Genomic DNA, 26,067 nt, shown 5'->3' with positions numbered 1-26,067 from the left:
TGCATTCATAAGGGATGCACTTTCAGATGATGTAAATTGTAATTTGTAAAAATGAAGTGTAGATAAAACTATATATACAAGTTGATTGCTTTTTCAATACATTGACATTTATAGACATTAGTTTTCCATCTTTATCTTTTTGCTATGATTTACAGGTATGGTAGTCCTATTTTGGATATCAAGTGGCATGAGACTTTAAATTCCACTAGACCAAAAATGATCACTGCTGATAATCGAGTGGTCAGGGTTTGGGATCCAGAGACGGTAAGGATTCTTTAAATTTTTTTCATCGTGAAAATAACTCTGGAATTAATCAATACATGTTAAACAAAAAATTTAAAATGAAATTTTTGTGAATCTGGTTTCATGCAAACACGAACATCATCAAGTTATTCAGGCCTTAGAATTCAATACTGTCTTCATGGAAAGAGAAATTTGTGTTGCCCCTTAGCTCATATTATCAAAAGGGAAGTTTATGTTATTTTCTTATTATTTAACTCTATAGAGGAAATAATTTGAGAAAAATTGTAATCATTTCTTCATTTAATAATCATTTCATAATTATGTGTATTTTCTTTTAATATCTGCCAATTTGAAAATGGAAAAGAAACTTAATCTAGATATGCGAGAATAAAGCTGGAGTAAGATTAATTCACGTTATTATGAATTAGGGAAACAAAATATACTTCTGCTAGCTCAAGTGATGAGCAAATATAAAAGAAAGCAAGAGTTGTTAAAACTGTCAAGCAACAATGTAAGAGGTGTCAGGTTTTCAGAGTCCATGACATTGTTTGAAGTAGCTTTGGGAAAAAGATACAATCACAGCTTTTTGTCTGAAGTGCTGCCAAACAGCAATATAAGATCCAATGTGACAGTAATAAATAAAATGAACAAAACTAGAAAGTGTGGAAAAGGAATTAACAAACATATTTCAAGCATTTGAATTACTGAAGAAGAGAGAGGTGATCCTTGACAAGTTTATGTTAAAACTTGCAAGCACTTAGTGGAACAAGAAATGTACAAGGATGGAATCCTTGTCTGAGGACTTGCTCAGTACTCAGCAGGACTCATGGGACTTATGAGTCCCAGGCCGCTGGAGTTAACTTGCCGAGGACTTGTGGGCCAAGTCGTGGCATGTGAGGCCAAGTACTAGACTGAGTCTTGTGCAAAACCTTGCCAAGTCTTAATCTTGGACTTGCGAGTCTTGAGCTCAGACCCTCGGTTTGTTGTCAAACATGCCCAGGCCAAGTTTGAACTTGAAAAACTTCATTTTCTAATTTTTTTTTTTTGCTTCATCTTTTCAATAATTGGGTTTATCTCACATTTAATACCTTCAGTAGCTTATCATTGTTTCCCCATAAATCCATTAGGGTCACCACTCCTAAATAGCTACTAGTTATTTGGATCTCTTGTCATATAAGAATTTCAATTAAAATGATGGAGCTGGGAGTGGAGACTAGAATCGATAACTCAGACAATAATTTAATCATTGATCATGATGTAGTATCATCTATGTTCCCCCAAGTTTCCAAGATGGGGATGACGGGACAGGTTTTTGGGACGGCTAAATGGGGACGACTATATATATACAGGGAAAATTTAAAATATACATTGACATTTGCAAATATACATGTCATTCATATGAAACTAAGCAGAAAGCATGTCACTTGAACATTATAGAGCCTTAACATACACCATTTGAATGCCATCTAGGAAATAATAACCGATTCAGTACTCAATTGTCAATATGCATATCAGTATGTGAACAAAAATATAAGTTAAGCAGTGAACAATAGCATAGAAATATGGAAATCTAAATATGCTTAATGGCTAGATTGCTGCCATAAAGTTTCATCATCATGTTCAAGTTCAACATAAAAACAAAAAATGAATGAATGAATGAAAGATTTTATTAACGTCCATGAGGCCACAATAGCCTATGGGATGCGCAATCAACACACACCCCTAAAAAGGGGGAAATACTTAATTAAGCTGTAACTTTTTGAATAACTCCTCTCTTCGCCGATGGATTTTAATAATCAGGTTTGTTGTTTTGCCCAATTGTTCTTCAAATAAGTAGTTTAGGTTGCCGCTTTCTAAAATCTCCGCTTACCTAGCTCTGATGTCCCTGTACGCTGGACACTCTATAACAAGGTGATGCTCTATCTCCACCTCCTCCCTATCACATAATAAGCATGTCGTGTCCTCCCATTCCTCTTTAGGCACCCGCCATCTACCTGTGTCACACCTCAGTTGATGAGAGCTAGTTCTAAGTTGGGCTATGAGCATTTTTGGTTTACATTTAATAGTAGCCTAGATATACGCTTTTTCGTCGTGACTAGTAGCTGGATTAAACTCCTTGATATAATAAGATTTTTTTCTCCCCTTGTTCACATGATGTTGCGAATTTTTTCATGCACATACTTTTTTATTTCTTCATTACTATCTGGGCACATATGAATGTTAACATCCCACTTTTTCATCCATTTTTCGTTTTGCTTCATCCATGTTCTTTTTTTCCTATTGAGCTTTTCCTCCCTGACTAACTTAGGCCAGCGATGACTTCCCATATTTTGAGTTTTCTTTAAGTAACTTATCAACCAAACCAAAGCAAAGGCCTCTAACGGGAAAGAACTAGCCTCCACCAATAAGATCTCGTAAGGCACAATAGTTTTGAATTTGAGGCTTCTCATAATCAAGTGCTTTTGAATTCCTTCAACTTGTCTCCATTTCTGATCTGACACACTGCTGCCCCAAATTTCGCACCCATACAAGATCACCGGGGTGACAAGTAGACCAAAGATCGTTTTCTTGGTCATCCAATCCCATAATTCTGCATTCCTACACTTATGCGACAAACAATACAGTGCCTTCCATCCTCCTTGGATCATTTTTGATCTGCACGTTTCCCAACTGAGCTTGTTTTGAAAACCAATTCCTAAATACTTGTATTCGCTCACTATCTCTAGAGGATTACCCTCAAGGAGAAATGTTGTTGACAACCTCCTATTTCTCTTAAACGAAAAGATCATAACTTTGGTTTTACTAGTGTTCACTTGCATTCCCACCTCCTGGCAAAAGCTTTCTAATTCCTTGAAGTGTTTTCTCAAACCATTGGCTTACTTAGCAATTATGATAAGATAGTCCGCATATAAAAGTAACCTAATTACATGGTTAGCTAGCTGCACCCCCTCACTGCTGGCCCTACTTAATCGTTCTTCTAACTTATCAATGTAAAGCCAAAATAGGGTTGGAGATAACTGGCCTCCTTGTTTGACCCCAATATCATTGCCAAAACACTCGGAGTCTCGGACAGCCCATCCGTGTATCTGATTTTAGCCTTAACATGCTCATACAATCTATGAATTGCAGTCCTAAATTCCTTAGGGATTTCCATCTCTTCCATCATGTCCCATAGTTTGTTACATGGCTCTGTATCAAATGCTATTTTGATGTCCTCAAAACAGCAAAATGCCTCAGCCCTGAGTGTCCCATATTTTTTCAACAAAGTATTTTAGAGTAACCTTGTGATCTATAGTGGAATGCTTTGGTCTAAAGCTTGCCTGCCCCTTTTCTATTTTTTCTTCCATTTCAGCCCATTTACTGATTTTCTGCTCCACCATGTTGCCGAATAGCTTGCCAAGAAGTGGGTTAATCATAATGGTCAGGGAATTTGAAGGTTGTTTATGTCTCCACTTTTGTGTAGAGAAATCACCACACTAGTGGTCCAATTTATAGGGAAACCCTCTTTATTGACCTTGTTGAAGATTCTTCTGATATGAGGTGTTAGAATATCAGCTCCCCATTTTAAATATTCTGCAGCCTGCCTGTAGCCTGTTAATATCTTGAGCTTTGCCTGCTGCTAACCTCCTAATGCCTTGTATAATATCGTCGTTGCTGAAAAGGTTACCTGTAGACTTAGCTACTGTGGTGCTATGTTCCCCAATTTACGTTCATAGAATAACTTGGCATACTCCAGCCACTGAGCCCCTATGATATTGTTCTCTATTTGCTTCTTTTTTTGCTGAAGTTCTTTCCAGAACTTCTTGGGCTGTTTTTCCCAAGGCTAATCAACTCAAGCCTTCTCAAGATTACGTATTGCTCCTCCTTACACTTTAACATTCTGCCATACTCTTTTTTGTTTTCTTTGTTCATTTTTCCTCTAATACCTTTTTTAGCCCTCTTGCAGTCATCATCAAACTGCAAGTTACTCAGGAAAGTATTCTTAGTGACTCTTTTGATCTTAGATTTTTTACGTTCTTCCAGAGCTTTGTTGATAATAACAACAACATTACCATTGTTTACAAGATGTTGTTTTGAAGGATGGAAATGATTTCCTTGATTATTAGACAGCTGGTTAAGATTCCATTTGAAAATATTATGATTTTCCTCTGTGATTAAAACTCTCCCCACTGCAGGTCCCCTTCTCTTTTGGTGAGTGGCCAGCTTCAATAAAATTGGGTTATGGTCAGAAATAAGCCCAATGGGACATTCTCCTATCTCAAAATTAGTAATCTTTGTGGTATAGCCTTGAGAGCATATATGACGTAATCTACCACACTTTTCCCATTGTAGGTTTTAAACGTGATGTTGCCTGAATCAGGCCATTTTTCCATAGCATTGCAAATTCCCAAAGTGGTTGACCTTGCCTTTGTTATCTTGTGAAGACCTTTCCCAATACTGAGTTCCCTCTTCCTCCAGTCATAATGGGTTACTGTCTTCTTTGTGACTCCTTTTGAGACTAAGAGTTTGATTGTTTGCTGTTCTAGCTTTAATGTCACCTATAATCAAAATTTCCCCTAAAGAGCTATAGGCTGAAATGTCCTTTTTGAGCGACACAAAATGATCTTCCCAATCAAGATTCTTCTTATAAATTTTTGAGCCTTTAGGAGCAAAGTAGCAGGCTGTCACCTTTATAGATACCTGGTTATCCATTATTTTCAACCATGTGTACTTTTTGTTAATGTCCTCTTTCTTAATACTTATAAATCTACCCCAAATTCCTTAATTAGAATGTAATGCCTCCACGTCCCTTGCCATTATCCATCTTCTCATTCCACACTAATACTTTCTTGTACCCTTCAAACTTCGGAACATTACACCCCTCATGTTCATGTGTCTCTGAAAGCAAAATAATGTCGTTGTCTCTAGCTATGGGCCCTAACCTAGGTCCTCTTCTCGAAGGGTAACCCCTACAATTCCAACTAACTACACCTCAGTGGTCTTTGGTTTGCTCGAGTTCCTATTTATCATGTTTAATTTTGAAACTAATTTGGGCTTTTCCATTTTGCAGCCACGCCCATTTTCCATGATCTCTTGCAGCTTTAACTTTTTCCCATTGGGTCCAATCAGTCTCTAAGAAAGTCTTTTATTAATTCTTTTGTTTTTTCGTGTTCACTGTAATCTCTCAGCCCTTTGATGATAAGGTTTGTTGCCTTCTCACTTCTATCTTTTTCTTCCTTGATATGTCTCTTTACCTACTTCTCTATGACGTCACTTGGTGTGTTTGCTAGTTCCTTCACTATTTGTGCCCATTACCTAACCTCTTCAATATGTTCCCTTGGTTCTCTTTTAGCTCCATGCTAGCCATAGCAGATTGGATTTCTTTCATCTATGGATCCTTATCTCCGCCCTTATCATCTCCACTCATCGTGTCCCCGACTGATGCCTTTATCTCTCTTAATTCCTTCCTTAGTAGGATGATCTCATACTCCCCTTTTTCCAAATTAAATTGTTGTTTTTGCACTTGCTCCTTAGAATACTGTTCACTTTTGTTAGCTTCCAGTTGTTTTGAGTGACCTCTTCTTCTATCTGGGTCACATACTCGGGCTGAAGAGCCTGAAGAAAAACGTAGCAAACTGCTGCTCCTATTCTTCTTCTGCCACCATGGGATCAAAATAAGAGTTCTCATGCTCACTAGCATGCTCAACAGGAAGTGTAGTCTCATCCAATGGAACCCCAACCAATCCAGGTGCTGTCTCATACTCATCTATCTGGGTCACATCCTTTGGCTCAACATCCCACCACAAAGTTGGAATTTGCCTATACTTTGGAGTTTGACGATCCACAACTCAAAGGGCACGATGCACTCCTACTAGCTTCACTACTTGTTTAGAGGTAAGTCTATTCCTCTTAACAAAGTGGACCAACTTCTCTCTGTAGCTGAGGAACTAGCCTCATGTGAAAGGAGGCGAGTGGCAAGTACTTTCAACTTTGGTGTATCTCTCCCATGCTAGGTATACAATCCAATAGGATCTCTTTGTGCCAAAATAGCTCTATCCAACCTTGCTTGTGGCTTACTCAAGTTTGGGCCATCAAGTTTTGTGAAGTCAAGGAATTGTGCACAAAGATTAGAGGCCTCTTCAACTGAAAACATCATATCAATGGCTCTTTTGAAGCCATCCAATATGTAACATACTATTTTTACTAAGCTGAAAATAAAGAACATATTATAGGATTATAATCGAATATCATAACGGAATGATATAAATTAATTGAAAACCCATTACATCATATAGAAATGAAGCTATTAACTGAATTTTGTTATACAAGATATAATCAGAATTTAAGCAACAACTATATCCATTTCATATGAAAGACAACTAATTTAACTTCCATAACTAACTTTTATGATTACATTTTGAAAGAAACAAATCATTTTAACTATACTTGCAATTATACATTTCAAGTAACATATAGTGAGTACAAGTTAAGGATTGAGAACTCATACATGAACTAAAATAACTATTGAGGAGTTGTGCAAGCCTCGACATCTAGTGAAGAGGAGAAGCATTGACATAGGCTTAACCTTCCAACCACGGACCTTATCATATCCCCACACAATCTCATACAAGAAAGGCCTTCCAACCACAGACCTTATCATATCCCCACACAATCTCTTGCAAGAAAGGCCCTCCCTACCCCGGGTTAGGCTTGGGGCACCATAGTCTTGCCATCCGAGCATTCTGGTGTTAGAGTGTCAACTAAGCAGCAGACAAGGTTGAAAAATTCCTCTGTCAACCTTCCCTCTATCAGCTAACACTCCTAACCTCTAGTAATCATTCGTGGCAAGCATGCCTCTAATCTACCTTGGCCAAGGATTTAGATGGGCAAATAAACAAGCCGATCACCACCGCTCGACTTGACAATTTAATATACTTTGGACAATCATGACCTGACTTGGACTAAATAGTTTTCCCTTTATTTTAGATATTCATGCTCTTTGGTTATTGATTTTCAATTTATTTCTAACAGGGATACCTCTCCTCTTCACCCATTTATACTCTACCTAGCTGATCTTGGGTGCAATTTGGGAGATATGCCCATATCTACGTATTCTTAATCAGAACTTATGAACACAAATCTGATTCTTATCTCAACTTGTATATGGATAATACCACTGTATAAGTCAGATATATTCTTGTGAAATATAACGAAATATTCTTATACCATCTTTCAACATTAAGCATTGTACAAGTAATGGATCAATAGACAAAAGGAATCTCTTTGGGTTGGACTCTGCGAGTCTATACTAGCACTCGACATGTAAGAATGATTACATAAAATGGAAGGTAGAGCTGATGCTCTTTCAGAGTTCTTCATACTCTTGAGCCTTGGTATCAGCTACAATACTTTTTCAAATAATGGATGCATTAAACATAATGTTTCGTTATTCCTTGCAAAATTTATTTTAGAGAATGCAACATAAGAGACATACACATAAAGTAAGAAATAAGACTAGTCGAATAATTTCAACTTTGGATTTGATGCCATGATCTAGCAATACGACTCAAGCACGAGAATACTATCAAGCGTAGCCAATGCTGCTATTGAGGTATCTAAATATAATCCTCCAATACGTTGTTCTCAAGAAAGAAGGTGCAATGGAAAGAGGGGAAGTTCGGTTCAGAGAAATTGCATGAGGAAAGAAATGATTTTGAATGCTTCACTCTTGCTGCGGAGAGAGTAAGTAATGTCTAAGTAAGAAATAAGATTTTTCGAATGATTTCAACTTTGGATTTGATGCTATGATCTAGCAATACAACTCAAGCACGAGAATACTATCAAGCGTAGCCGATGCTGCTATTGAGGTATCTAAATATAATCCTCCAATACGTTGTTCTCAGGAAAGAAGGTGCAATGGAAAGAGGGGAAGTTCAGTTTAGAGAAATCGCATGAGGAACGAAATGATTTTGAATGCTTCACTCTTGCTGTGGAGAGAGTAAGTAATGTCTCCCATGGCTTCAGTTACAAGAATGAAAATCGATTAATGCCAATATTGGTTATAAGAAACTTTCAAATTTTTAAAATAAAGCCAATATGAAAGGTGGCAGCGCTTATCGATATGAAGCCAAAATTAAGACATAAATATTATACTTTCTCATGGTTTAAAACAAATATATATATATATATATATATATTTGTTATGTCATCATGGTATTGAATTCTACCTATAGTTGTATCTGCATATACATATATCTATACGTGCGTGTAATTTTGAGTGTATAATTCCTTTTTTATCATTATATTCTCTCTAGGTACGCACATATATATGTATACATACATGTAAATGCAATTATAGATATTATCAAAGTATCATGGTGGCATTATATAAATATATATATATATATATATATATATATATATATATATATATATATATATATATATATATGTAAAGTTGTAATGTTGATCACTTCCACAGTCTCAAAATAAAAGAGAGGTAATAGTTCTTTACATGATATTAAATGTTTAATACTTCTCTTGTTAAAAAAGTTGACCAAGTAGCTCATGATTGTCCAAGGTATACTCCGTTGCCTAACCGTTAAATCTTTTACCAAAGTAGTTAGAACCCATTTGTGATGGTCTGACGAGGACTAAATTGGTGCCTCATTCCTTGAATCCTGTTTAGCAATGCTTCTCCTCCTTCGTCTGCTCTTGCAACCAAAAATACATATTTCACAATAATAACATGTTCCTCTATTTAAATTGAAATATCAAGAAAACACAATAACTGATAATTGTCACAACGGCTAATCGCCACAAGTTTTATCTAAAAATATAAGCATTTATTTTAAATTGAAATAACAATAATCAACAAACAAGTCACCTACACATGAATCAATTCAGTTAATTATAACTTCCATTTCACAAGATCATGATATCCAAGAGTTTCTAACAAACCATTACAACGATTATAATATTATTTTAATAGATCAAAAAATTTGGGATGTAACACAATACCTTAGCATCATCACATTGGAAGCCCCTTCCACCCAACTCTGCATACCATTTAGGATTTAGAGCAAAGGTTTCCATATGAAGCTGGGTATTCATTATTTTCCACATTCGCATTAGAATAGGCCTAATATGCTCCTCATAAAACCCTAATGTAGGATCCTTTGTTGCCACAATTTTCTTCATCTTCCCCAACATGTAAAAAATCTCATGTATCTCTCCAAGACTAGGAGTGTCAGTATCAACATGTCTAATGACAATGGGGGCTATGACAGAGCAAATATATCTGCAAGATGCAAGCAAAAATTAAAATCCAAATTAGAAATTTTAAGTTAGTATGAAAATCAGAAAGCAAAAGGCTAACATTTAATTAAAAAATCTGCAACTTACCTAATTGTGGACCACCAATTGTCTTTAAGGATCCTTTGCCACATCACTTCTTCAGTGGACTTAGAATTGGACTATCGTCCCCACTTTGGATTCACCACCATCAGTTAGAAGGTCCCATGCACCTCAATCATCCTCTCCATTAAGATGGAAGTATGTGCAATATCTATAGAGACAATTATAAATAAAAATAAAGTTAAATATTAAACACATCACATGTAAGTTTGTAACAATTATAAATTAAAATAAACTTAAAAAAAAGTAAACTAAAATTAAAATTGATATACCTTGTCTTGAATGATTTAAGGAACTCTTTAGAGAAGGACTTGAATAGAGCAAGTGAGGTGTGGTGGTTGCATATAAACATTTGGACTTCTCTAGCTTTGAACACCATCTGTGTCACCCACTCAATCTTCCCTATGTCCTTCAATGCATGAACACAACAAAGAGTCCAAAAGATGTGCTTGTAAGCACCTCTACCATCAAATCAGCTGATTTGCACACATGTGTAGAACCTGTGATCACTTGCACTACATTTGCCGACCCAACCTCCTCTATGGCATCCCTTAAAATGGTGAACTGGAACCCTGCATCCTTCCTCTTTCCTGAGCAATCTATGGCTTTCAAAAAATAAGAGCCAGTAGAGGATGTGACAATGATATTGGTCATCCATCACAATAGAGTAGCCCATCCTAACCCAAGTACGTTTCATATCCTCAAACAACAAAGCAACTTTAGAGTATTGATTATCTAGGATGGTGGTTCATAGCTTATGCTCACTGGGGGGTACAAATGAGGGATTCATATTCAATTATCTTTCACATTTTGTTTAAAATAAGTGGAATGGGTTGCATTATATGGGATACCATTAACAACAAAAAATATACCAATGGATGCCTCACAAGCTTCCTTAGCTTGTGCATTAAACAAACTGTCGTCTGAGCCCTTCTCAACACTATCCATCTTCTTCTTCCCTCTAGTCTCAGTAGGGCTGTCACTGATACCAATGGTGGGTGTCATATGCCTAGATGATTGCAAGCGTCTAGTGGGCGATGTCACTGTCAAAATTGCCCCCCCCCATTTCAGCCTATAAAAGTGTGACTTCACACTTACATAGCTGTCCCTAAAATCATCATGACAATCCCACACCCTAGACCCTCTTGCATTCTTTTTATCTTGTGGCCTAGCTGTGACAAATTGGAAAAGAGGTTTTTTCCTAATGAAAGGACCCTTTGCATAATCTTTAATGATGGTGGAATGACATTTAAACAAATCAATTTTAGGATCATCTTCTTTCCTAGTCCCACTACTAACAATATCATCACCAACCATAGTTTCCTCATCACCACCACTACTAGCTCTTCCACTGTTGCTCATTGTGCTTTGTTTTGAGATTTTAATATGCAATGAAAATATGAGCTTTTAATTTGCAATGAAAATATGAACTGAAACAATGAAAACAAATAAAAAATTCAGACTCTTTCAAGTTGCAAATCTATTTAGAAAAATGGAAAATGGAAGCATAAAGATTTTCATACGTACTTGGTGCACAATAGAGGAAACTTAAACGCCTACACAAGCTCTTGAAATTAAACAAATCACCTCTTCTTGCAAAATGAAAACTCCAACTACTGCTATAAGCTCAAGCTTCACATGCAAACCAAAACAAATGTCAATAATAACATAAAGTGGTCATTTTTTCCCTTTTGGTGCTGTTGGGTAGGCGGGGCCCACTAGGCATCCAAGTCAATGCCAAAAAACCATATAAAAGTTTTTTTTTTGGTGTTTATTGTTGTGCAAAACAAGGAGGATGAACGGTTGTTCCCAGGACAGTCGAGGGATGTCTATGGCGTCCCTAACTGTCCTAGGGACGACCACACGTTACCCATTTTTCTCTCCCTTGTCCCTGAGTTTCTGAGACGTCTCCTCGGATTTCTAGCAAAGTGGGTCTGATAGGGGGACATCCCATACACGTCCCCCTGTCCTTGAGAAGTCCCTATTTTCGAAACTTGGTGTTTGGGGGCGGGGGCAGGGGGGGGGGGGGGGGGTAGGGCACGTCCATGGGGGAACATAGGTTTTTATACGTATATATTTAAATATAAATTTACACATACAAACATAAGAAAAATAGTAATGAAATTTGATATATATAAGTAAAATAGAAAATATATAAATCGAGAGCTTGACCATCTTTGTAATTTCTTTTAATTGAATGGTTATTTGAGTAAGCAAAATCAAGGACTCTCTCCCAAACAAAGCTTTGATTCCTTTAATTCCCAAACCCTCTTCACCTCTAACCTTGCCCTACATTGAACAGTTATCTGAGAAAATATCAAAGATCCTTCTGAAGAACTGTCTTCATTGTGCCTTCAAGCCCTACTCCTTTAGGAAACTTCAAACCCGTTCCCTTAAAGATCCCAAAGACATCTTTCTTGACTTTGTTGTCTATGAAGTTGTATGGTCTTGTGGTGTCCCTTACATTGGCGAGACAAGCTCATATTTCAACACTAGAATCAAAGAGCATAGCACTCATTGGGCATGATCAACTCCTCAATTCTGACTTGGCAAACCACTCCTCTACCACGAAGCACCACATATCTTTGGTGGACATGCATATCGTGTCTAAGGAAGGTAACTTTTTCAATGGTAAACCTAAGAAATCATTAAAACTAGCTACCACTCTTCGAACTTGAATCACGATGAGGGGGGACCTTGGGTCCTTAATGGCAACCCTTGTATCGTCCTTAGAAACAAATCCCTCCACACCTAACCTATTCTCTTTCCCTTCCATTTACCCTTGTCGCTTCAATTCATTGCCTCCTTTGTGCCTTTCCCTCTTCTCATTGCTTTCCTATGGTCTCTTCTCTCTCTTTCCTAGTCCCCTTTCAGCACATTGTTGTGTTTCGATACTCTTTGGTTCTTGTTCTTGTATTCTTCCTTTGATTTGATGATTTTTTTCGTTGCTTTTGTGGTCAATTTGTTTGGTTTGTTTAGTTTTAATCTTCAAATTTCCCATAATTTTGGTCACTTATATATATATATATATATATATATATATATATTTGTTTATATTCTTATTTTTAGTACTTTTTAAAAAAAAATCGGTAAATGGCCGAAGCCATTGTATTATATGGATAATATAGAAAATAAATAAGTATTAAGTATTTCCATTCAAACAGGCACTAGTAGGAAAGAACGGAGAAGAACCCCTCCAGTCTTGCCTGGGACTTTTGTCTTATACTTTTACATTATAAAAGGGGCATACCCCAGTTTGTTTATAAATGGATTTGAGGATGGGACTTCTGATTTGCCCCTGATAGATTTTTACATCTAAACGGGGTATTTCCCAGTTTTGTGTGAGCTCTGAAAAATATTGATTTGAAGAAATTAGAATCCTCCTCCAACTTCTGCATGATTCTTAAAACATAAACGTGCTAGAGTGATGTAGTGCACGAGATCAATTGAAAATACAGGAAAGGGTAGACTTCTTCCCACCTAGCCTGCTGACAATTTTAAGGAACTCCTTTGAAACGTTAGCATAGTTAGAATAATTTAAAAACTCTTATGAAGGTGCCAAATTTAAGCCAAGATAGTATTGCCAAAAACTTGAGTTTTAACATATTAAGTGTTAGAGAAAAATTGTCAAAGAGGAAATAGCAAAAAAAAACGCTCTTTAGTAGACCTAGAAATAATTTCTCAATGTTTTTATTCGTAGTCTTTGTTCCAAGTTTTGATATCCTAATTATCTTTGTGATAAAATGAAGACAACTAAATTAAGGCATCCTGATGAGGAGGATGGCTGAAAGTAGGAAGCAAAGATTAAAATTACAATACGAGCCCAAAATAACAAGTGCACGCAACATCTAAACTTTAATGTAGAAGGAACCATATCCATAAAACTAGTTAATAGTATTAGATTATTGTAGAAACCTGATACAGAGATACATATCCGGAATTTGCTCGTTTTGTAAAAAACTACAAGAAGATAAGGAACAAAAAAACCAGTGGCCCAAAAAATGAAGGGCTCCACCAAAGAGGAGAAGCGGAAAACGGGAGCAAGGGAAAAGGACCCAAATAAAGGATGAGCAGTCCACCTATTGGTTTCCGAAACCACAAATTGGAATCCTACGAGTCTTGCCAACTCGATGTTGGGATATCCTATTAAGATAATATCTTATACTTTCTATAATAGTCAACTACTTGTCTGTAGTCCATCTTTCAGTCTAGATAGGAATGTTTCCTTTCCCGTCTCTTTTTTCTTCAGTCCAGATAGGAATGTTTCCTATCCTATCTCTAGTTTTGTTTCTAATTCCGTCTTCAGTCTACGTTGTTTCTTTTAGAAACAACGTCCTTGTAATTCTTTATAAGGAACACATTTGTTCCTCTGTTAATCAATGAATCATCCGGAAATCCGTTAATCTGCCAACTCTTCATGAATTTTGTAATATGGTATTAGAGCTATTACTTAAATTTTTTCGTGAAATTATTTGTTTAAATTTTTTCAAAATTTTTTTTGTTGAATTTCTCTAAAATCCGCTTAGGGTTTTCGGCCTATAGAAATTCCCGAACTCGGGTCTGCCTGTGTTTGTTCAGCACACTCTAGCCCCATTCGTCCATGCACATCGATCCTTGAAGAAAAATCTGCCATTTTTTATCAAGAAATCTGAAGTTTTTTCAAGCTTTTTTCAGCTAGGGCCGTTTTTTTTCGAAACCCTAATTTTTGGGGTCGAAAAAATATTTTGTTTGCAGATTCTTATTAGGTTTTTCGAGAGCTCAACTGGGTTGTCGTCTGTATTTTCTGGGTGCCTCGATTTTTGAGCCAGCGGATCCAAAAAACGACAGTAAATTCCTTTTGGGTTTTTCGAGCTCTCTTCTAGGTCATTCTCTGATTCTTCTGGGTCTTTCGTATTTTTGCCTCGAAGAACGTGCCTTCACAGATTTTCATTGAAAAACGTGCCATGGCATCTTTGACAAATATTCTGCTCGAACATAATTCCAAATTCAATGGTCGCAATTATGGAACCTGGAAGCAGCGCATCATCGCCATCTTCGAATATCGTCGTTTGGATGAACTTGTTCTAGGCACAAAGTCTCCTCCGACCTCCGACCAAGCAGAACAGGACAAGTTTGATGATCGCAATCGAGAGGCTATTATGCTTCTCAAGCTCTCTGTTATCGATGATCAGCTACCGCAGATTCCTTTCGGCAAGTCAGCTGCAGAAATTTGGAAATATCTGAAGGAGCTGCATGAAACAATAGCACAAGTTGTCGAGCTTCTTGATCAAGGCGAAGCTGCATTTTTCGTCTTTTGAATCTATTTCTGTTTTTTGGGTTTGTTGATTTTCTCCTCAAAAATCATTTCAAGTTGTCTGTAATACACAAGGTTGTGTGAGATTCTGGGTTTTACCGTTTTTTCCACAAAAACGAAGTTTTGTAATTGCAACTTATTTTGAGTCATAGCACTCCTCTAGCAAAACTTCTTGGTTTCAGCATTCTGTAGATCCAAGGAGGGTCTCAGTTATCACAGAATGTTCCGATATCCGTACGTTGACCATTAAGGGAGGGTATTAAGATAATATCTTATACTTTCTATAATAGTCAACTACTTGTCTGTAGTCCGTCTTTCAGTCTAGATAGGAATGTTTCCTATCCCGTCTCTTTTTTCTTCAGTCCAGATAGGAATGTTTCCTATCCTGTCTCTAGTTTTGTTTCTAATTCCGTCTTCAATCTACGTTGTTTCTTTTAGAAACAACATCCTTGTAATTCTTTATAAAGAACACATTTGTTCCTCTGTTAATCAATGAATCATCCGGAAATCCGTTAATCTGCCAACTCTTCTTGAATCTTGTAACATATCCAACCGGTTGTGGCCAACTTGACGGAACTGAATAGTGTAGTTCGAGTTTACTGCACTTCTGGCTCTGTAAAACCAAGGTGGGTGCACCTAATCCTAGAAAAAACACTTAAATCCAAGATCCTTATAGCAGATCAATTAGAATGTGAATACGATGAAAGTCTTCCTAACGGCAAGAATTATATAAAAACTTTAAACTTGAAAGTTATGAATAAATAAATAAATGTGATAATGTTTTAAATAAAGAATGAACACAACAAATGAATATATTAATTCCTCAATGGAAAGAAATGAAATAGTTGCTAGCATATGGATTATGAATCAAGAGTAATATAAAGACCAGTGCTTAATTAAATGGGCAATCAGAGTCAATATTATAAGTTGAAACATACAACTTTAAAAAGTTCAATGTACTTGAACTATAAATAATTTCAACAATTCAGACACTACAGATCAATTATATGAATGCAGTTATAAACTAGTCTAGGATGCACTTTAACTCTTGTGATATGGAGACAAACTAGACATAAATACAAAAACAATTAAATAGTTCACAATATCTATGTTTAGATCAAATTTAAAATGCAATAATGACCCAGTCCACTTATCCAAATATTAAAATGTTTATAGAAATTAATAAAAATATTTATAAAGGACACAACTTAATAATATTTTAAACCCTAATGCAAATAAAAAAATAGACACACTTATAAATTGTACCGAAAATAAAAATTGCACATAGAGACACTCCTTACAGATGATCCATGTACTACAAATTTATCCGGACGGCATATAATTTACCCAATAATTCAAATCCACTAGCTTTGTTCAATCACTCATTCCTTTACCAATGAAAAATATAATATATCACCACCTAAGGAAAATGACCAACCCATAGTGAGGAAATGCAAAACAGAGGGATGAGGCATCAACTAAGAGAACAATAGAAGCACGAGCTAATCAACCAGGATGTCTTCCATTTGGCAGTACCATTCCAAGCCCCTCCGATCGACACAAATGCGCGTGTTGGTGACAGCAAGCAGAAACATCCAATTGCGAGTTATTTGCTCTATGCGAAGCATTAAGGTCCTCTTGTCTTTTACTATCAATATCGGATAGACTTCCACCAGAGAGTCTTCAACGTAATACATGCTCCTCTTGGGGATGCAAAGGTCATTGTCAATGTTGCCTAGCACCTCATCTAGCTCACAAAGATAAGGACCCTTGAACACAACCTTGCAGAAATCCCTCAGCGCAAGAGTATCCCTCTCCACATGTAGGATGGTGGCAACAAACATAGCCACAATGTCAAATTTGTGCTTGGGTCTGTTAGCCAATGCTGAGAACTTCTCGCCCAAGACAATCTTAATCGCCCAATGAATCAGGTCGTCCTTGGGCTTCACTATCTTGCTACTCCTAATCAAAGAAATTTCCCCCCAAAAGGCCATCTCTTTAAGACTTGGTTTCATCCTAATTAACGTATCCATCCTGCAAATCTTTAAATAGCGACAGCCTAATGCTAGAGAACCCAAAGCCTACAACTAGCGACTGCTTAGCAATGACAACGAAGATAAGTTTTGAAGAGTCTTAAATAGTAGTGGCAACATCATTAGAGGATGCCCTCCCTTGGTTTTGCTCGTGCCGAAAAATTGGGATATCAAGCAAAAAGATATCCGAAATAATGACAGCACCTCAATTTGTACTATACAAGATGAGATGTGCAGATCTCAGAAATAGGGTACAATTGTTGTCAAGATTGTGATTGAGGATGCGTGTGTGAGATCTGAGCACATTTAAATGGAGTGCCTTATTGTTAATGATTCATAATTATGCATTATGTCACCCCTATTCCAATTGTTTTAATGATCAATATATATATGTAGTTTATTATTATTAGGTTGCCTAGAGGCAAATTGAATGATCATCAAACTTTTAGTAAGGTTATAAATGTGCTAATTCTCATTACTATAGATGGTGAAGTTTTGACCATCAGCCCCAGCATTTGCTAGGGCGTTTGCTATTTTATTACCTTCTCTATAGATATATTGGAGTCTAATTTCTCCAAAATTATCTGCTATATTCAGAATAGTTTCTAGTTTTGAATTTAATACACAATTTGGGGTGCTTCTTTTGCGGAGTGCATTGAGAATAATTTGGGAATCTCCTTCAACTATGAGTTTTTTAATACTATATTCAAGCATAGTTGGACTCCTTTTGCGAGCGCTTCTAATTTTGCCAGATTATTAGTAACCTTCCCTAATGGTTTGGCCCATTTGAGGAACCATTTATCAGAGTAAGAGATGACACATCCTAATCCAGCTATACCTGGATTGCCCCGACAAGCACCGTCAAAATTTACCTTTGCCCAACCTAGCGGAGAAGGTTGCCAAATGCAATTAGCTTGGGCTTCTTTATTAGCTTTTGGATATACCCTAGGCAAATTAATAAGTTTGTTCTAGTTCTTTTTAATTAGACCATCCCATTTTGAAAATGCTCCTTCTTGTTTAATGTGATTCCTGAGATGATTATTGAGAACTTCTGTGATACTAGATTCAACTTTATTAAGAAAAGAGTTAAGTTGCAAAGCTTCATCATTGAAAACTCTTTTGTTTCTCTCCTTCAATATCTCCTATATTAGAATGGATGGCGATATCTTCCAGAGGTTATAACTTTTGGACTGTCCATCTTTGGGCCAACTCTTGAGATGATCCTAGAGATTAGAAAGGAGAGCTAAAGACCAATTCAATTTTGAACATAGCCAATTCCAGCATGTTTTAGCAAAGTTGCACTGAAAAAATAGACGATCTACCATCTTAGATCCCTGTTTACATAAGGTGCATCTCGAGGGTCCTTCAAATCTTAGTTTGGTGAATCAGTCAGCTGTGAGGATTCTATATTGAGATGCTGCCCATAAGAAAACCCCTATTTTGGGGAGGCATGCTGGATCCCAGCAAAGAGTGAGGGGGATTTCAATCTGCTCCCATCTTTGAGAATTAATAATGAGATCATACCCTAGCTTAACTTTATTTGTTCCTTCTTTCAAAGCCCCCCATATTAATATGTTGCAACGATCTCTGTGTGGATCTGTTCTAAGATTGATAAATTGCTTATATTGTAGTTTCTTTTGTTCCTTAAGATTAGTGTTTTCTACTGGCTTCCAATTCCAAGATTCTGTGGGGTATTGATTTTCGCAGATCTTGTAATTATTGACAAATCTACCCCACAGATTTGTCAATTTGTGTTTAATGGATTCTGGAAGGGAGGAAAAATCGGGAGGGGAAAGTCAACCCCACGAATCTTCCCAGAATAAGGGTTCTTCTCCCCTACCTATATCCCAGGTTTCTATTTTCTAGATATATATTTCTTTTATTTTGTTTTAACTTCTTCTATTAGTTTTATTTGTCTAACTCCTAGTTATATGACTTATTCTTTTATTTTTATTTTCTTTCTTTCTAAACCTTTTTATATAGTTATTTTCTTTTATTTTCTCATTTTTTCTTTTTTAAATTAACATATGATTTTAGCAAGTTAATTTGTATTTTAAAAAAAAAAAATTCAAATTTGATTTTAGTTTTTAAAATTTGATTTAGTTTTTAGTTTTTTAATAATTATTTTAGTTTGTTATTTTCTTATTAATTTTTCATGATAGATTTTTTATTAATTTTTCATGATAGATTTTTTATGTGGAGATTTTTTAAGATGATTATTTTATTCATATATGATTCATGAAGTATAAGTAGATAATATTTTTTTAGTCTATTTTAATTAAATTGTAATTTAATTTATTCACATTAAATTATATTTAAAAATAATTTTATTATTAAACACCTACGTTGCAAGCATAAAAGCATGCAACTACTACTATGTATGTGTTTCTGTGCATATAATTGTTTTCGTTAAAAAAATATTTGTCTTCCTTTATCTTGCCTTAGGCTTGGCTTGCAACAACTTGTTTCATTTTTTTGAATTTTTTGTCTTCTATTATCTTGTCTTAGGCTTGGCATGCAGCCTCTCAATTTTAGTCATGTTACTTAGCTCATATATTTGCAGTTTCCTCTCTTTATTTATGCATATTTTTTCCTTGTTTATGTTTATTGCTTCTTTTGTTTTTGTTTCTGGTATGGCATTTGATTATTTATCTGTGTTTTAGTGATTTAACCATTCTTATATATTTATGCATTTGTTTTATATTTTATATCTTTGCTTTTGTTGTTTAGACTTCTTAGGTTTAATTTCGTATTTTTAGTTTCATTTATACATAAACACACACGCGTGCGCGCAACACACATATTGAGTTATTTTGTTTTCTTTTTTTGGTTGGGTAATGGGCCGAAGCCTAGATTATTTATTATTATATTTATTGACATTAATTATATTATTTGTTAAGCTTGAGTAGGGTCGAACTCAAGACCTCCCAAATCAGAGGTTCACAACTTACTGCTGTGTCGTAGGCTCTTGCTTATTTTGTTTATTTTTAATTCTTTATTTATTTTTATCATTTCTTATTAGCCCTCTTGTATCTTGTTTTTTTTGCGTATATATTTGGTTGTCTTATTTATATATATAATAATTCTGATATTTTTGATAGTTTTTGGCCTAAGTTTTTCTTTTAGTATCTTTTTCTTTTTTCTTTTTATTCATTTCATTGAACCTCATGTGTCTTCCCTTTTCTCTTTTTTTTTTTTTTGTGTTGGTTGACCTTGATTCTGTCTTGTCATTACTTGGTTAACGTGCCACCTCTTCCCTCAAAACCTTGATATTGCTCTCTTTTTACCCTCTTGAGATTTGCAACTTACAATTAGTTTTCTCTTTGAGCTTTCCTTAATCTTAATTATGGATCACACTCTGTGACCCAAAAAAATGATGCAAAAAATCACACAATCCAAACTAGGAGCAAATTGGAAACAACTATGATGGATTGTGGAAAATTAATACTCTCACCTGACTTTTTTAGTAAGTCTCTGCTGAGTCCCATGTTGAAATCAAATTTTGGGCTGCGCGCTTGAGTCCGAGTCCTATTACTATTCCTCATTTTACATTCATTTGTTTCTGTTTTTTTACATCTGTTTATTTGTTTCCCCTTCTTGAATATTCATTTTATCCTAGCATGAATAGTACCAGGATCTGTAACAGGTGCAGTTTATAGATCCACTGCACAATTGGTGGGTAGGGATTGGAAGTGAAACTGGCAGTCTAGCCTCCCTACAAAGAAAACAATAATGTGGACAAGGCAATGAAGAAGTGAGGGACTATGAAAACTAGATGCTCTGAGGAGTACTCAGACAAGCCTAAGAGCTGATGAAGCTAATGCTAGGGCCTATGACAGAATGCAAGCACTTAATTTGGGATGGATGCTGAAAGCTGCACAGTAAAGTGGAGGTTTGTAAATCATCAGTGGGTACAAATTTTGCACTGCAAAGGATAAATATATAGGTCAATGGAATTCCATGTGCAGTATGATGGATGCCTGTTAGATTTCAGGAAAGAGAAATAAGACAATAATGCCTTAGAGTAATTTTGATTCAGAGAATCAGAAGTCTAATTACTCATGTAGGTACTTGCCAAGAATAGAGTTAACATCAGAATATCAAAAATGTTGGATTTGATATCAATTATTCAAATTTTCTTATTTTATTTTTGATATTTCCGCTTGAAACTTTGCTAAGTAACAATTCAGATATTTATTTCCATGTATGACACAAGATGCTCTTGAATTGTATATGTCCAATTTTACTCATTTTACTTTTTATATCTTTTCATACCATGGCCAGGTCTGTAACAATGGGCTACACTTTTAGATTACTTATTTTGCTTATCTACTATTATGTGCAGGGAGATGGGATGACTAGCATTGAACCCTCAGCTGGGAATATCAACGATGTTTGTGTAATTAGAAACAGTGGATTAATGCTTATGGCCCTAGAGTCAACTCAAATTCCATCGTATTTTATTCCTTCCTTAGGTCCAGCTCCAAAGTGGTGCTCTTATTTGGAGAACTTGACGGTATGGTTAAATTCTCCCTCAGTGTCTGTGTGTGTGTGTATGAATGTTGGTTAATGTTTCTTTATAGTAGATGCATATTTTTGCTAGTTAATGATACTTGCATACCTTAATAGATGTGCATTAGAGAAAGTTATATCATTTACAAAGTGGTGCTCTACTTTAGTTGTAAATTTCATATCTTCTAATTCTTTTACAGGAAGAGCTTGAGGAAGGGGCACAAACCACCATTTATGATGATTTCAAATTTGTAACAAAAGAGGACATTGAACGCTTAAATTTGACAAATCTGATTGGCACCAACCTTTTAAGGGCTTATATGCATGGATACTTTATAGATTATCGCCTCTACCTTAAGGTTTTGTATACTTATTTCCTTTCCTATCCATAATATTATTATTCTGTGGCACAAAATGTATATTAAACCATGTTTTATAGTTATCACTTTGTCAAATGCACTGGTTGGTGGTCTCTTGTCTTGGGCATTCTCTTTTTGTGTTCATACAACATAAAAAAATCTTATATATCATATCTTTTTCTATATAAACCATGAAATCTATGTCAAACCATGCTGTTTTGTAAACCTTTATTCAAATTTATTGGTTGGCGGTTTCTTGTTTTGAGCATTCCCTTTTGGTGTTCACACAACATAACTTTTGAGAGCAAGGCTTACCTCACGCTAGAGTATTGATTTTTTTTAATCTATCATTCACATTGACATCAATGCATGTTAATGTTTTACTTCCTCGGAAGGCTTACGTTTTGTTGCTTTTATCATTTCCATAATTTCTAATTTTACAGTCACAGACTACATCCTACATTTTGAGTATCTCTTCTGTAAATTCTTAACCCATTCTGCTAGGTTTTGTGTTCTTATCCAGTTGACATTTTTCTAAGATTACTTTTCTGATGCATGATTCAGAGTTCATTTGATTGGTGCTCCGTGTTTTCAATTTGGAAATTTAAATATTAGCACATTTTGAGTAAAACATTACCTTAAGAGGGAGAATATGTAATTAACTTATTTATATTTCTTCCAACATCTTGGAATTATTGCATCAGGCAAAATCTATGGCCGATCCATTTGCATATGAAGCTTATAGGAAAAAGCGCATACAAGAAAAGATTGAGGCTGAGCGTGCTAATCGTATAACGGTATGCTTTATTTTCCAATAATTACATATTTAAACTATCAATGACTTTTCTGTGGGTGCTAATTTTGATTTATAAGAAATAAATGTTTGTTTGTTTTCCCCTGCCATCATTGATGATTAAATGATTTCATTATATAAATTTCAGAGCAGGAATTAATTTCATTGTATGTTGTGTGTTCAATTTTTCCTTTACTTGTTTGTTTCTTAATGTTTGCCTTCTAAAAGGAGGACCATTCTCTCTTGGATGTCTTTTATCAATACATAATCATGTCTACTTGATATGTGATTCATTGAACACTAATCTCCTCTCTACTCTCAATGCATATGATCTGCAAACTTGATATTTGTAAATATTACAAACTTGAGTCTAAACGATCTATTTCTTTGGCGTGTTTCTACTTGAGGGAAAAAGAAGACGGCACCGAAAAATAGACAGAAAGTACATTCATCATTGGTAGGCAGATAATTGACTCCCTAGATAGATATGCATTGCGGATTATCCCATAATGGCAGTGCTTTTGGGTTTTCAAACTGGTCTTAAATTATTTTTTCTCTTCCTATATTTGAGGCATATAAAATTAGAAAGAAAAATTGCTTTCAATTTACATAGTTTAGCTCTCATTCAGAAAAAATGTTTATTGCTCACAATTGGGGACCAGTTAGGAATGGGTGTTTATCTGATTTTTCATTTAACAAGGTTCATTTTTTTCTTAATTTGTTGCACTATTTGTGCTCCATTAGGATAGATGTAGAAGATTTATTGCCCTTGTGTGTTTCTACTCAACAAGAAGGAAAAATTGATGGCATTTGCTTTTCAATAAAACATCATATTAGATTAGAAAAATTTTACAGGCAGGGATTGCAGATTTGTAATCTTGCAACCTTTTGGAGTTTAGTAAAGCAGCTATTTTAACTATTTTGCATTATGATTCAATTAGCGAGTACAGAAGTGCTACTGAAGAGACACACATTAACTGTGTTTATCACAAACTTCACATTATGCTAATCCTTTCACAGTCATTTGACTAGCCATTTGCCAGAAGAACCACACTTATTTATGCGTCCTCCACTTTTAGGTTTGTTTTGTCTTAAAGACACAACATTACCCCTCATTGAATATTTTTTTCCTTATGAACCTTATACTCTAAAACCTTCTCATTCCTTTCCTTTGATATGGGACACTATATCCCCTTCAATCTGCTGTAGAAGCAGCACTGCACAGGCATACTGAGATGGATTATGGCTTTACGCCATACTCGACCAGAATTGAGAAAGTCAAAGATATAAAAAATATAGAATAAAAGTGTACAACATTTTCTTGAATATTTTCTGAAATGAATTTGCAGCTAGACCAAGTAGATTTTAAGGTATATGATGGAATTTACTTGTTTCTTGCATATTTCAGTCCTCTTGACTTTGTCACTGGAGAAAGCCCTGGTCATATAGATATAAATATCGCTTTTTTTATAGCAATGGCAATAAATGATTTTCAATTTTTTTGATTAGAATGTTCACTAGAAGAATAATGCTCCATAAAAAAACAAACTTACCATTTATTTTACAATGTGTTGTAGTTATTTTGTTTCATCCTGCAACCAAATTGGACTTTTCATTAGAAGAATAATGCAGCATAAAAAAAAAAGCTTATCATTATTTTACAATGTGCTTTAGTTATTGGTTTCATCCTGCAACCAAATTGGACTTCTATATCGCTTTTTCAGTCACTTCTTATAGAAATTAGAGGAAATGGTTAACATATTTCTTCTTACAGTTGTGCAGTGAACTTTGTATATCAGTTGTGTATGACAGTGTCATGAATGTGAAAGTAATTTGATATACATTGAAGGATATTAGATCCTTGTCTTACTTTTCAACTTTTATTGTTAAGATCAAGAGGAAGCTACCAAAGGTAAACAAGAACCTAGCGGCACGACTAATTGCAACCGAGGATGACGAAGATGGTCAAAATGAACCTGAAAATGAGGATGTTTCAGTTAAAAAGCATTCTTCAAAGAAAAAGAAAAACACCAGAGGAAGTGAACTGTTGAAAGATGAGCGCTTTGCAGCCATGTTTCGTGATGAGGTTCTGTACTTCTTACCCAAAGCTTCCTAGAGAACAGGGACACAAAATAAGTATTTGTGTTGACCTAGGCATAATAATTTACATAGGGATTTTTTTAAAGATTTTTGTGTATAGCGATACAACATCAGAATTCTTTTGGTATTTATCTGTAGTTAAACCTCGATAAAGATCAAATTTGGAATATATGGAACCTGTAGCTTCTATTACATGAAACTTTGTCCTATTCTTTATGTGGAAGCATCTTACTTTTTTTTTATGCCTCTTGGTTGTAGGAATTTGAAGTCGATGAGTTCTCTCCAGAATATTTGGCTATGCATCCTAATGCAGCAAACAAGAAATCTTCCTTAGTAGAAGAACACTTTGAAGCAGTAGATGTTGACAGTCAAGAAGAAGATGAGGAAATTGTTCGTGCAGATGATTCATCCTCTGAGGAGTTGCCATTAGACACTAAAGCAATGAAACAGAGACATAAAGCTCAACGGAAGGAAAAGCCTGCAAAGGGTCCCAGGTGACTTTCTTAGTTGCATATCAGTAGGAGCAATTAATTCCATTGCTTTAGTTTTGGTGTTATTTTTAAAAAAAAATATTTGTTCTCTATGCCAGGCTTTATGAAGTCAAAGATGAAAGCCATGCACAAGCATTTCGGAATCAAGTATCTTTTGCAAAGGAGCATGCTTTGCCTCTTGAAGAGAGAATAAAAGCTATTGAGAAAAAAACAAATTCAAATGATTTAATGAAAGGTCAGGGAGGATCTCGAGAAATATCATTTATTTCTCATAGCTTTGATGAGGGAAAAAACAAGAGTAAATTTGGTTCGAAGCGAGGGGTCCAATCTCTCAGACTAAAACCAGAAAGAAAATCCTTCAAAGGGGGGAGCAGGGGTAGTAGAGGTCGAGGTCGAGGTCGAGGTGGAGGGAGGTCATCAAAAAGGCGATGATGATGATGGCACTAGGGAATTGATTTTACATTTTAGAGTTGTTAGTTACTCAAACTCAAAATGTTTTTCATTATATGGCAGTACATAATTTTTTTGAAATATGATATTTATTTGCAGCCAAGTTTTCAAATTGGATGAGTTAAATTTGCATCGGCTAATAATTAAATTGAACATGTTCCTTTTTCCTAATTGGTTTGCATAAATCATTATGGTGCATTTGGCATTATACATTTAATATATCCAGCTCTTATGATTTTGGAAGCAGATTTATAGTTTCTTTGTCAGTTATTATTTTTCAAAGCAAGGTTACCCCAGATGGCAAGGCATGGGGTGACAAGTTTTCGGGATGGCAATTTTTTTTTGCCAAGTTTGGGCATGGCAAGGGGACGGCTAATAAAATACAGGGAAATTTGCA

General features: G+C 35.4%; 1 protein-coding gene across 2 annotated transcripts in view; it reads left to right on the top strand.

Annotated features, from left to right (window-relative positions):
* Positions 1–25,841, top strand: part of EDA7 (embryo sac development arrest 7) — a 140,271-nt gene extending 114,430 nt beyond the window's left edge. For both annotated transcript variants that reach the window (XM_089807742.1, XM_089807743.1), the window contains 7 exons: positions 156–264; positions 21,311–21,481; positions 21,678–21,836; positions 22,541–22,633; positions 24,521–24,715; positions 24,988–25,223; positions 25,319–25,841. In XM_089807742.1, the coding sequence (XP_089663868.1) occupies positions 156–264; positions 21,311–21,481; positions 21,678–21,836; positions 22,541–22,633; positions 24,521–24,715; positions 24,988–25,223; positions 25,319–25,652 (1,297 nt within the window). In that variant the 3' untranslated portion in view covers positions 25,653–25,841. The remainder of the gene's footprint in view (positions 1–155; positions 265–21,310; positions 21,482–21,677; positions 21,837–22,540; positions 22,634–24,520; positions 24,716–24,987; positions 25,224–25,318) is intronic.
* Positions 25,842–26,067: the final 226 nt, after the last annotated feature.

The sequence above is a fragment of the Cupressus sempervirens genome, chromosome 10, assembly GCF_028749045.1.
Source record: "Cupressus sempervirens isolate cs-2001-9-10 chromosome 10, ASM2874904v1, whole genome shotgun sequence".
Taxonomy (NCBI): domain Eukaryota; kingdom Viridiplantae; phylum Streptophyta; class Pinopsida; order Cupressales; family Cupressaceae; genus Cupressus; species Cupressus sempervirens.
This window is presented reverse-complemented; position numbering and strand designations above follow the sequence as displayed.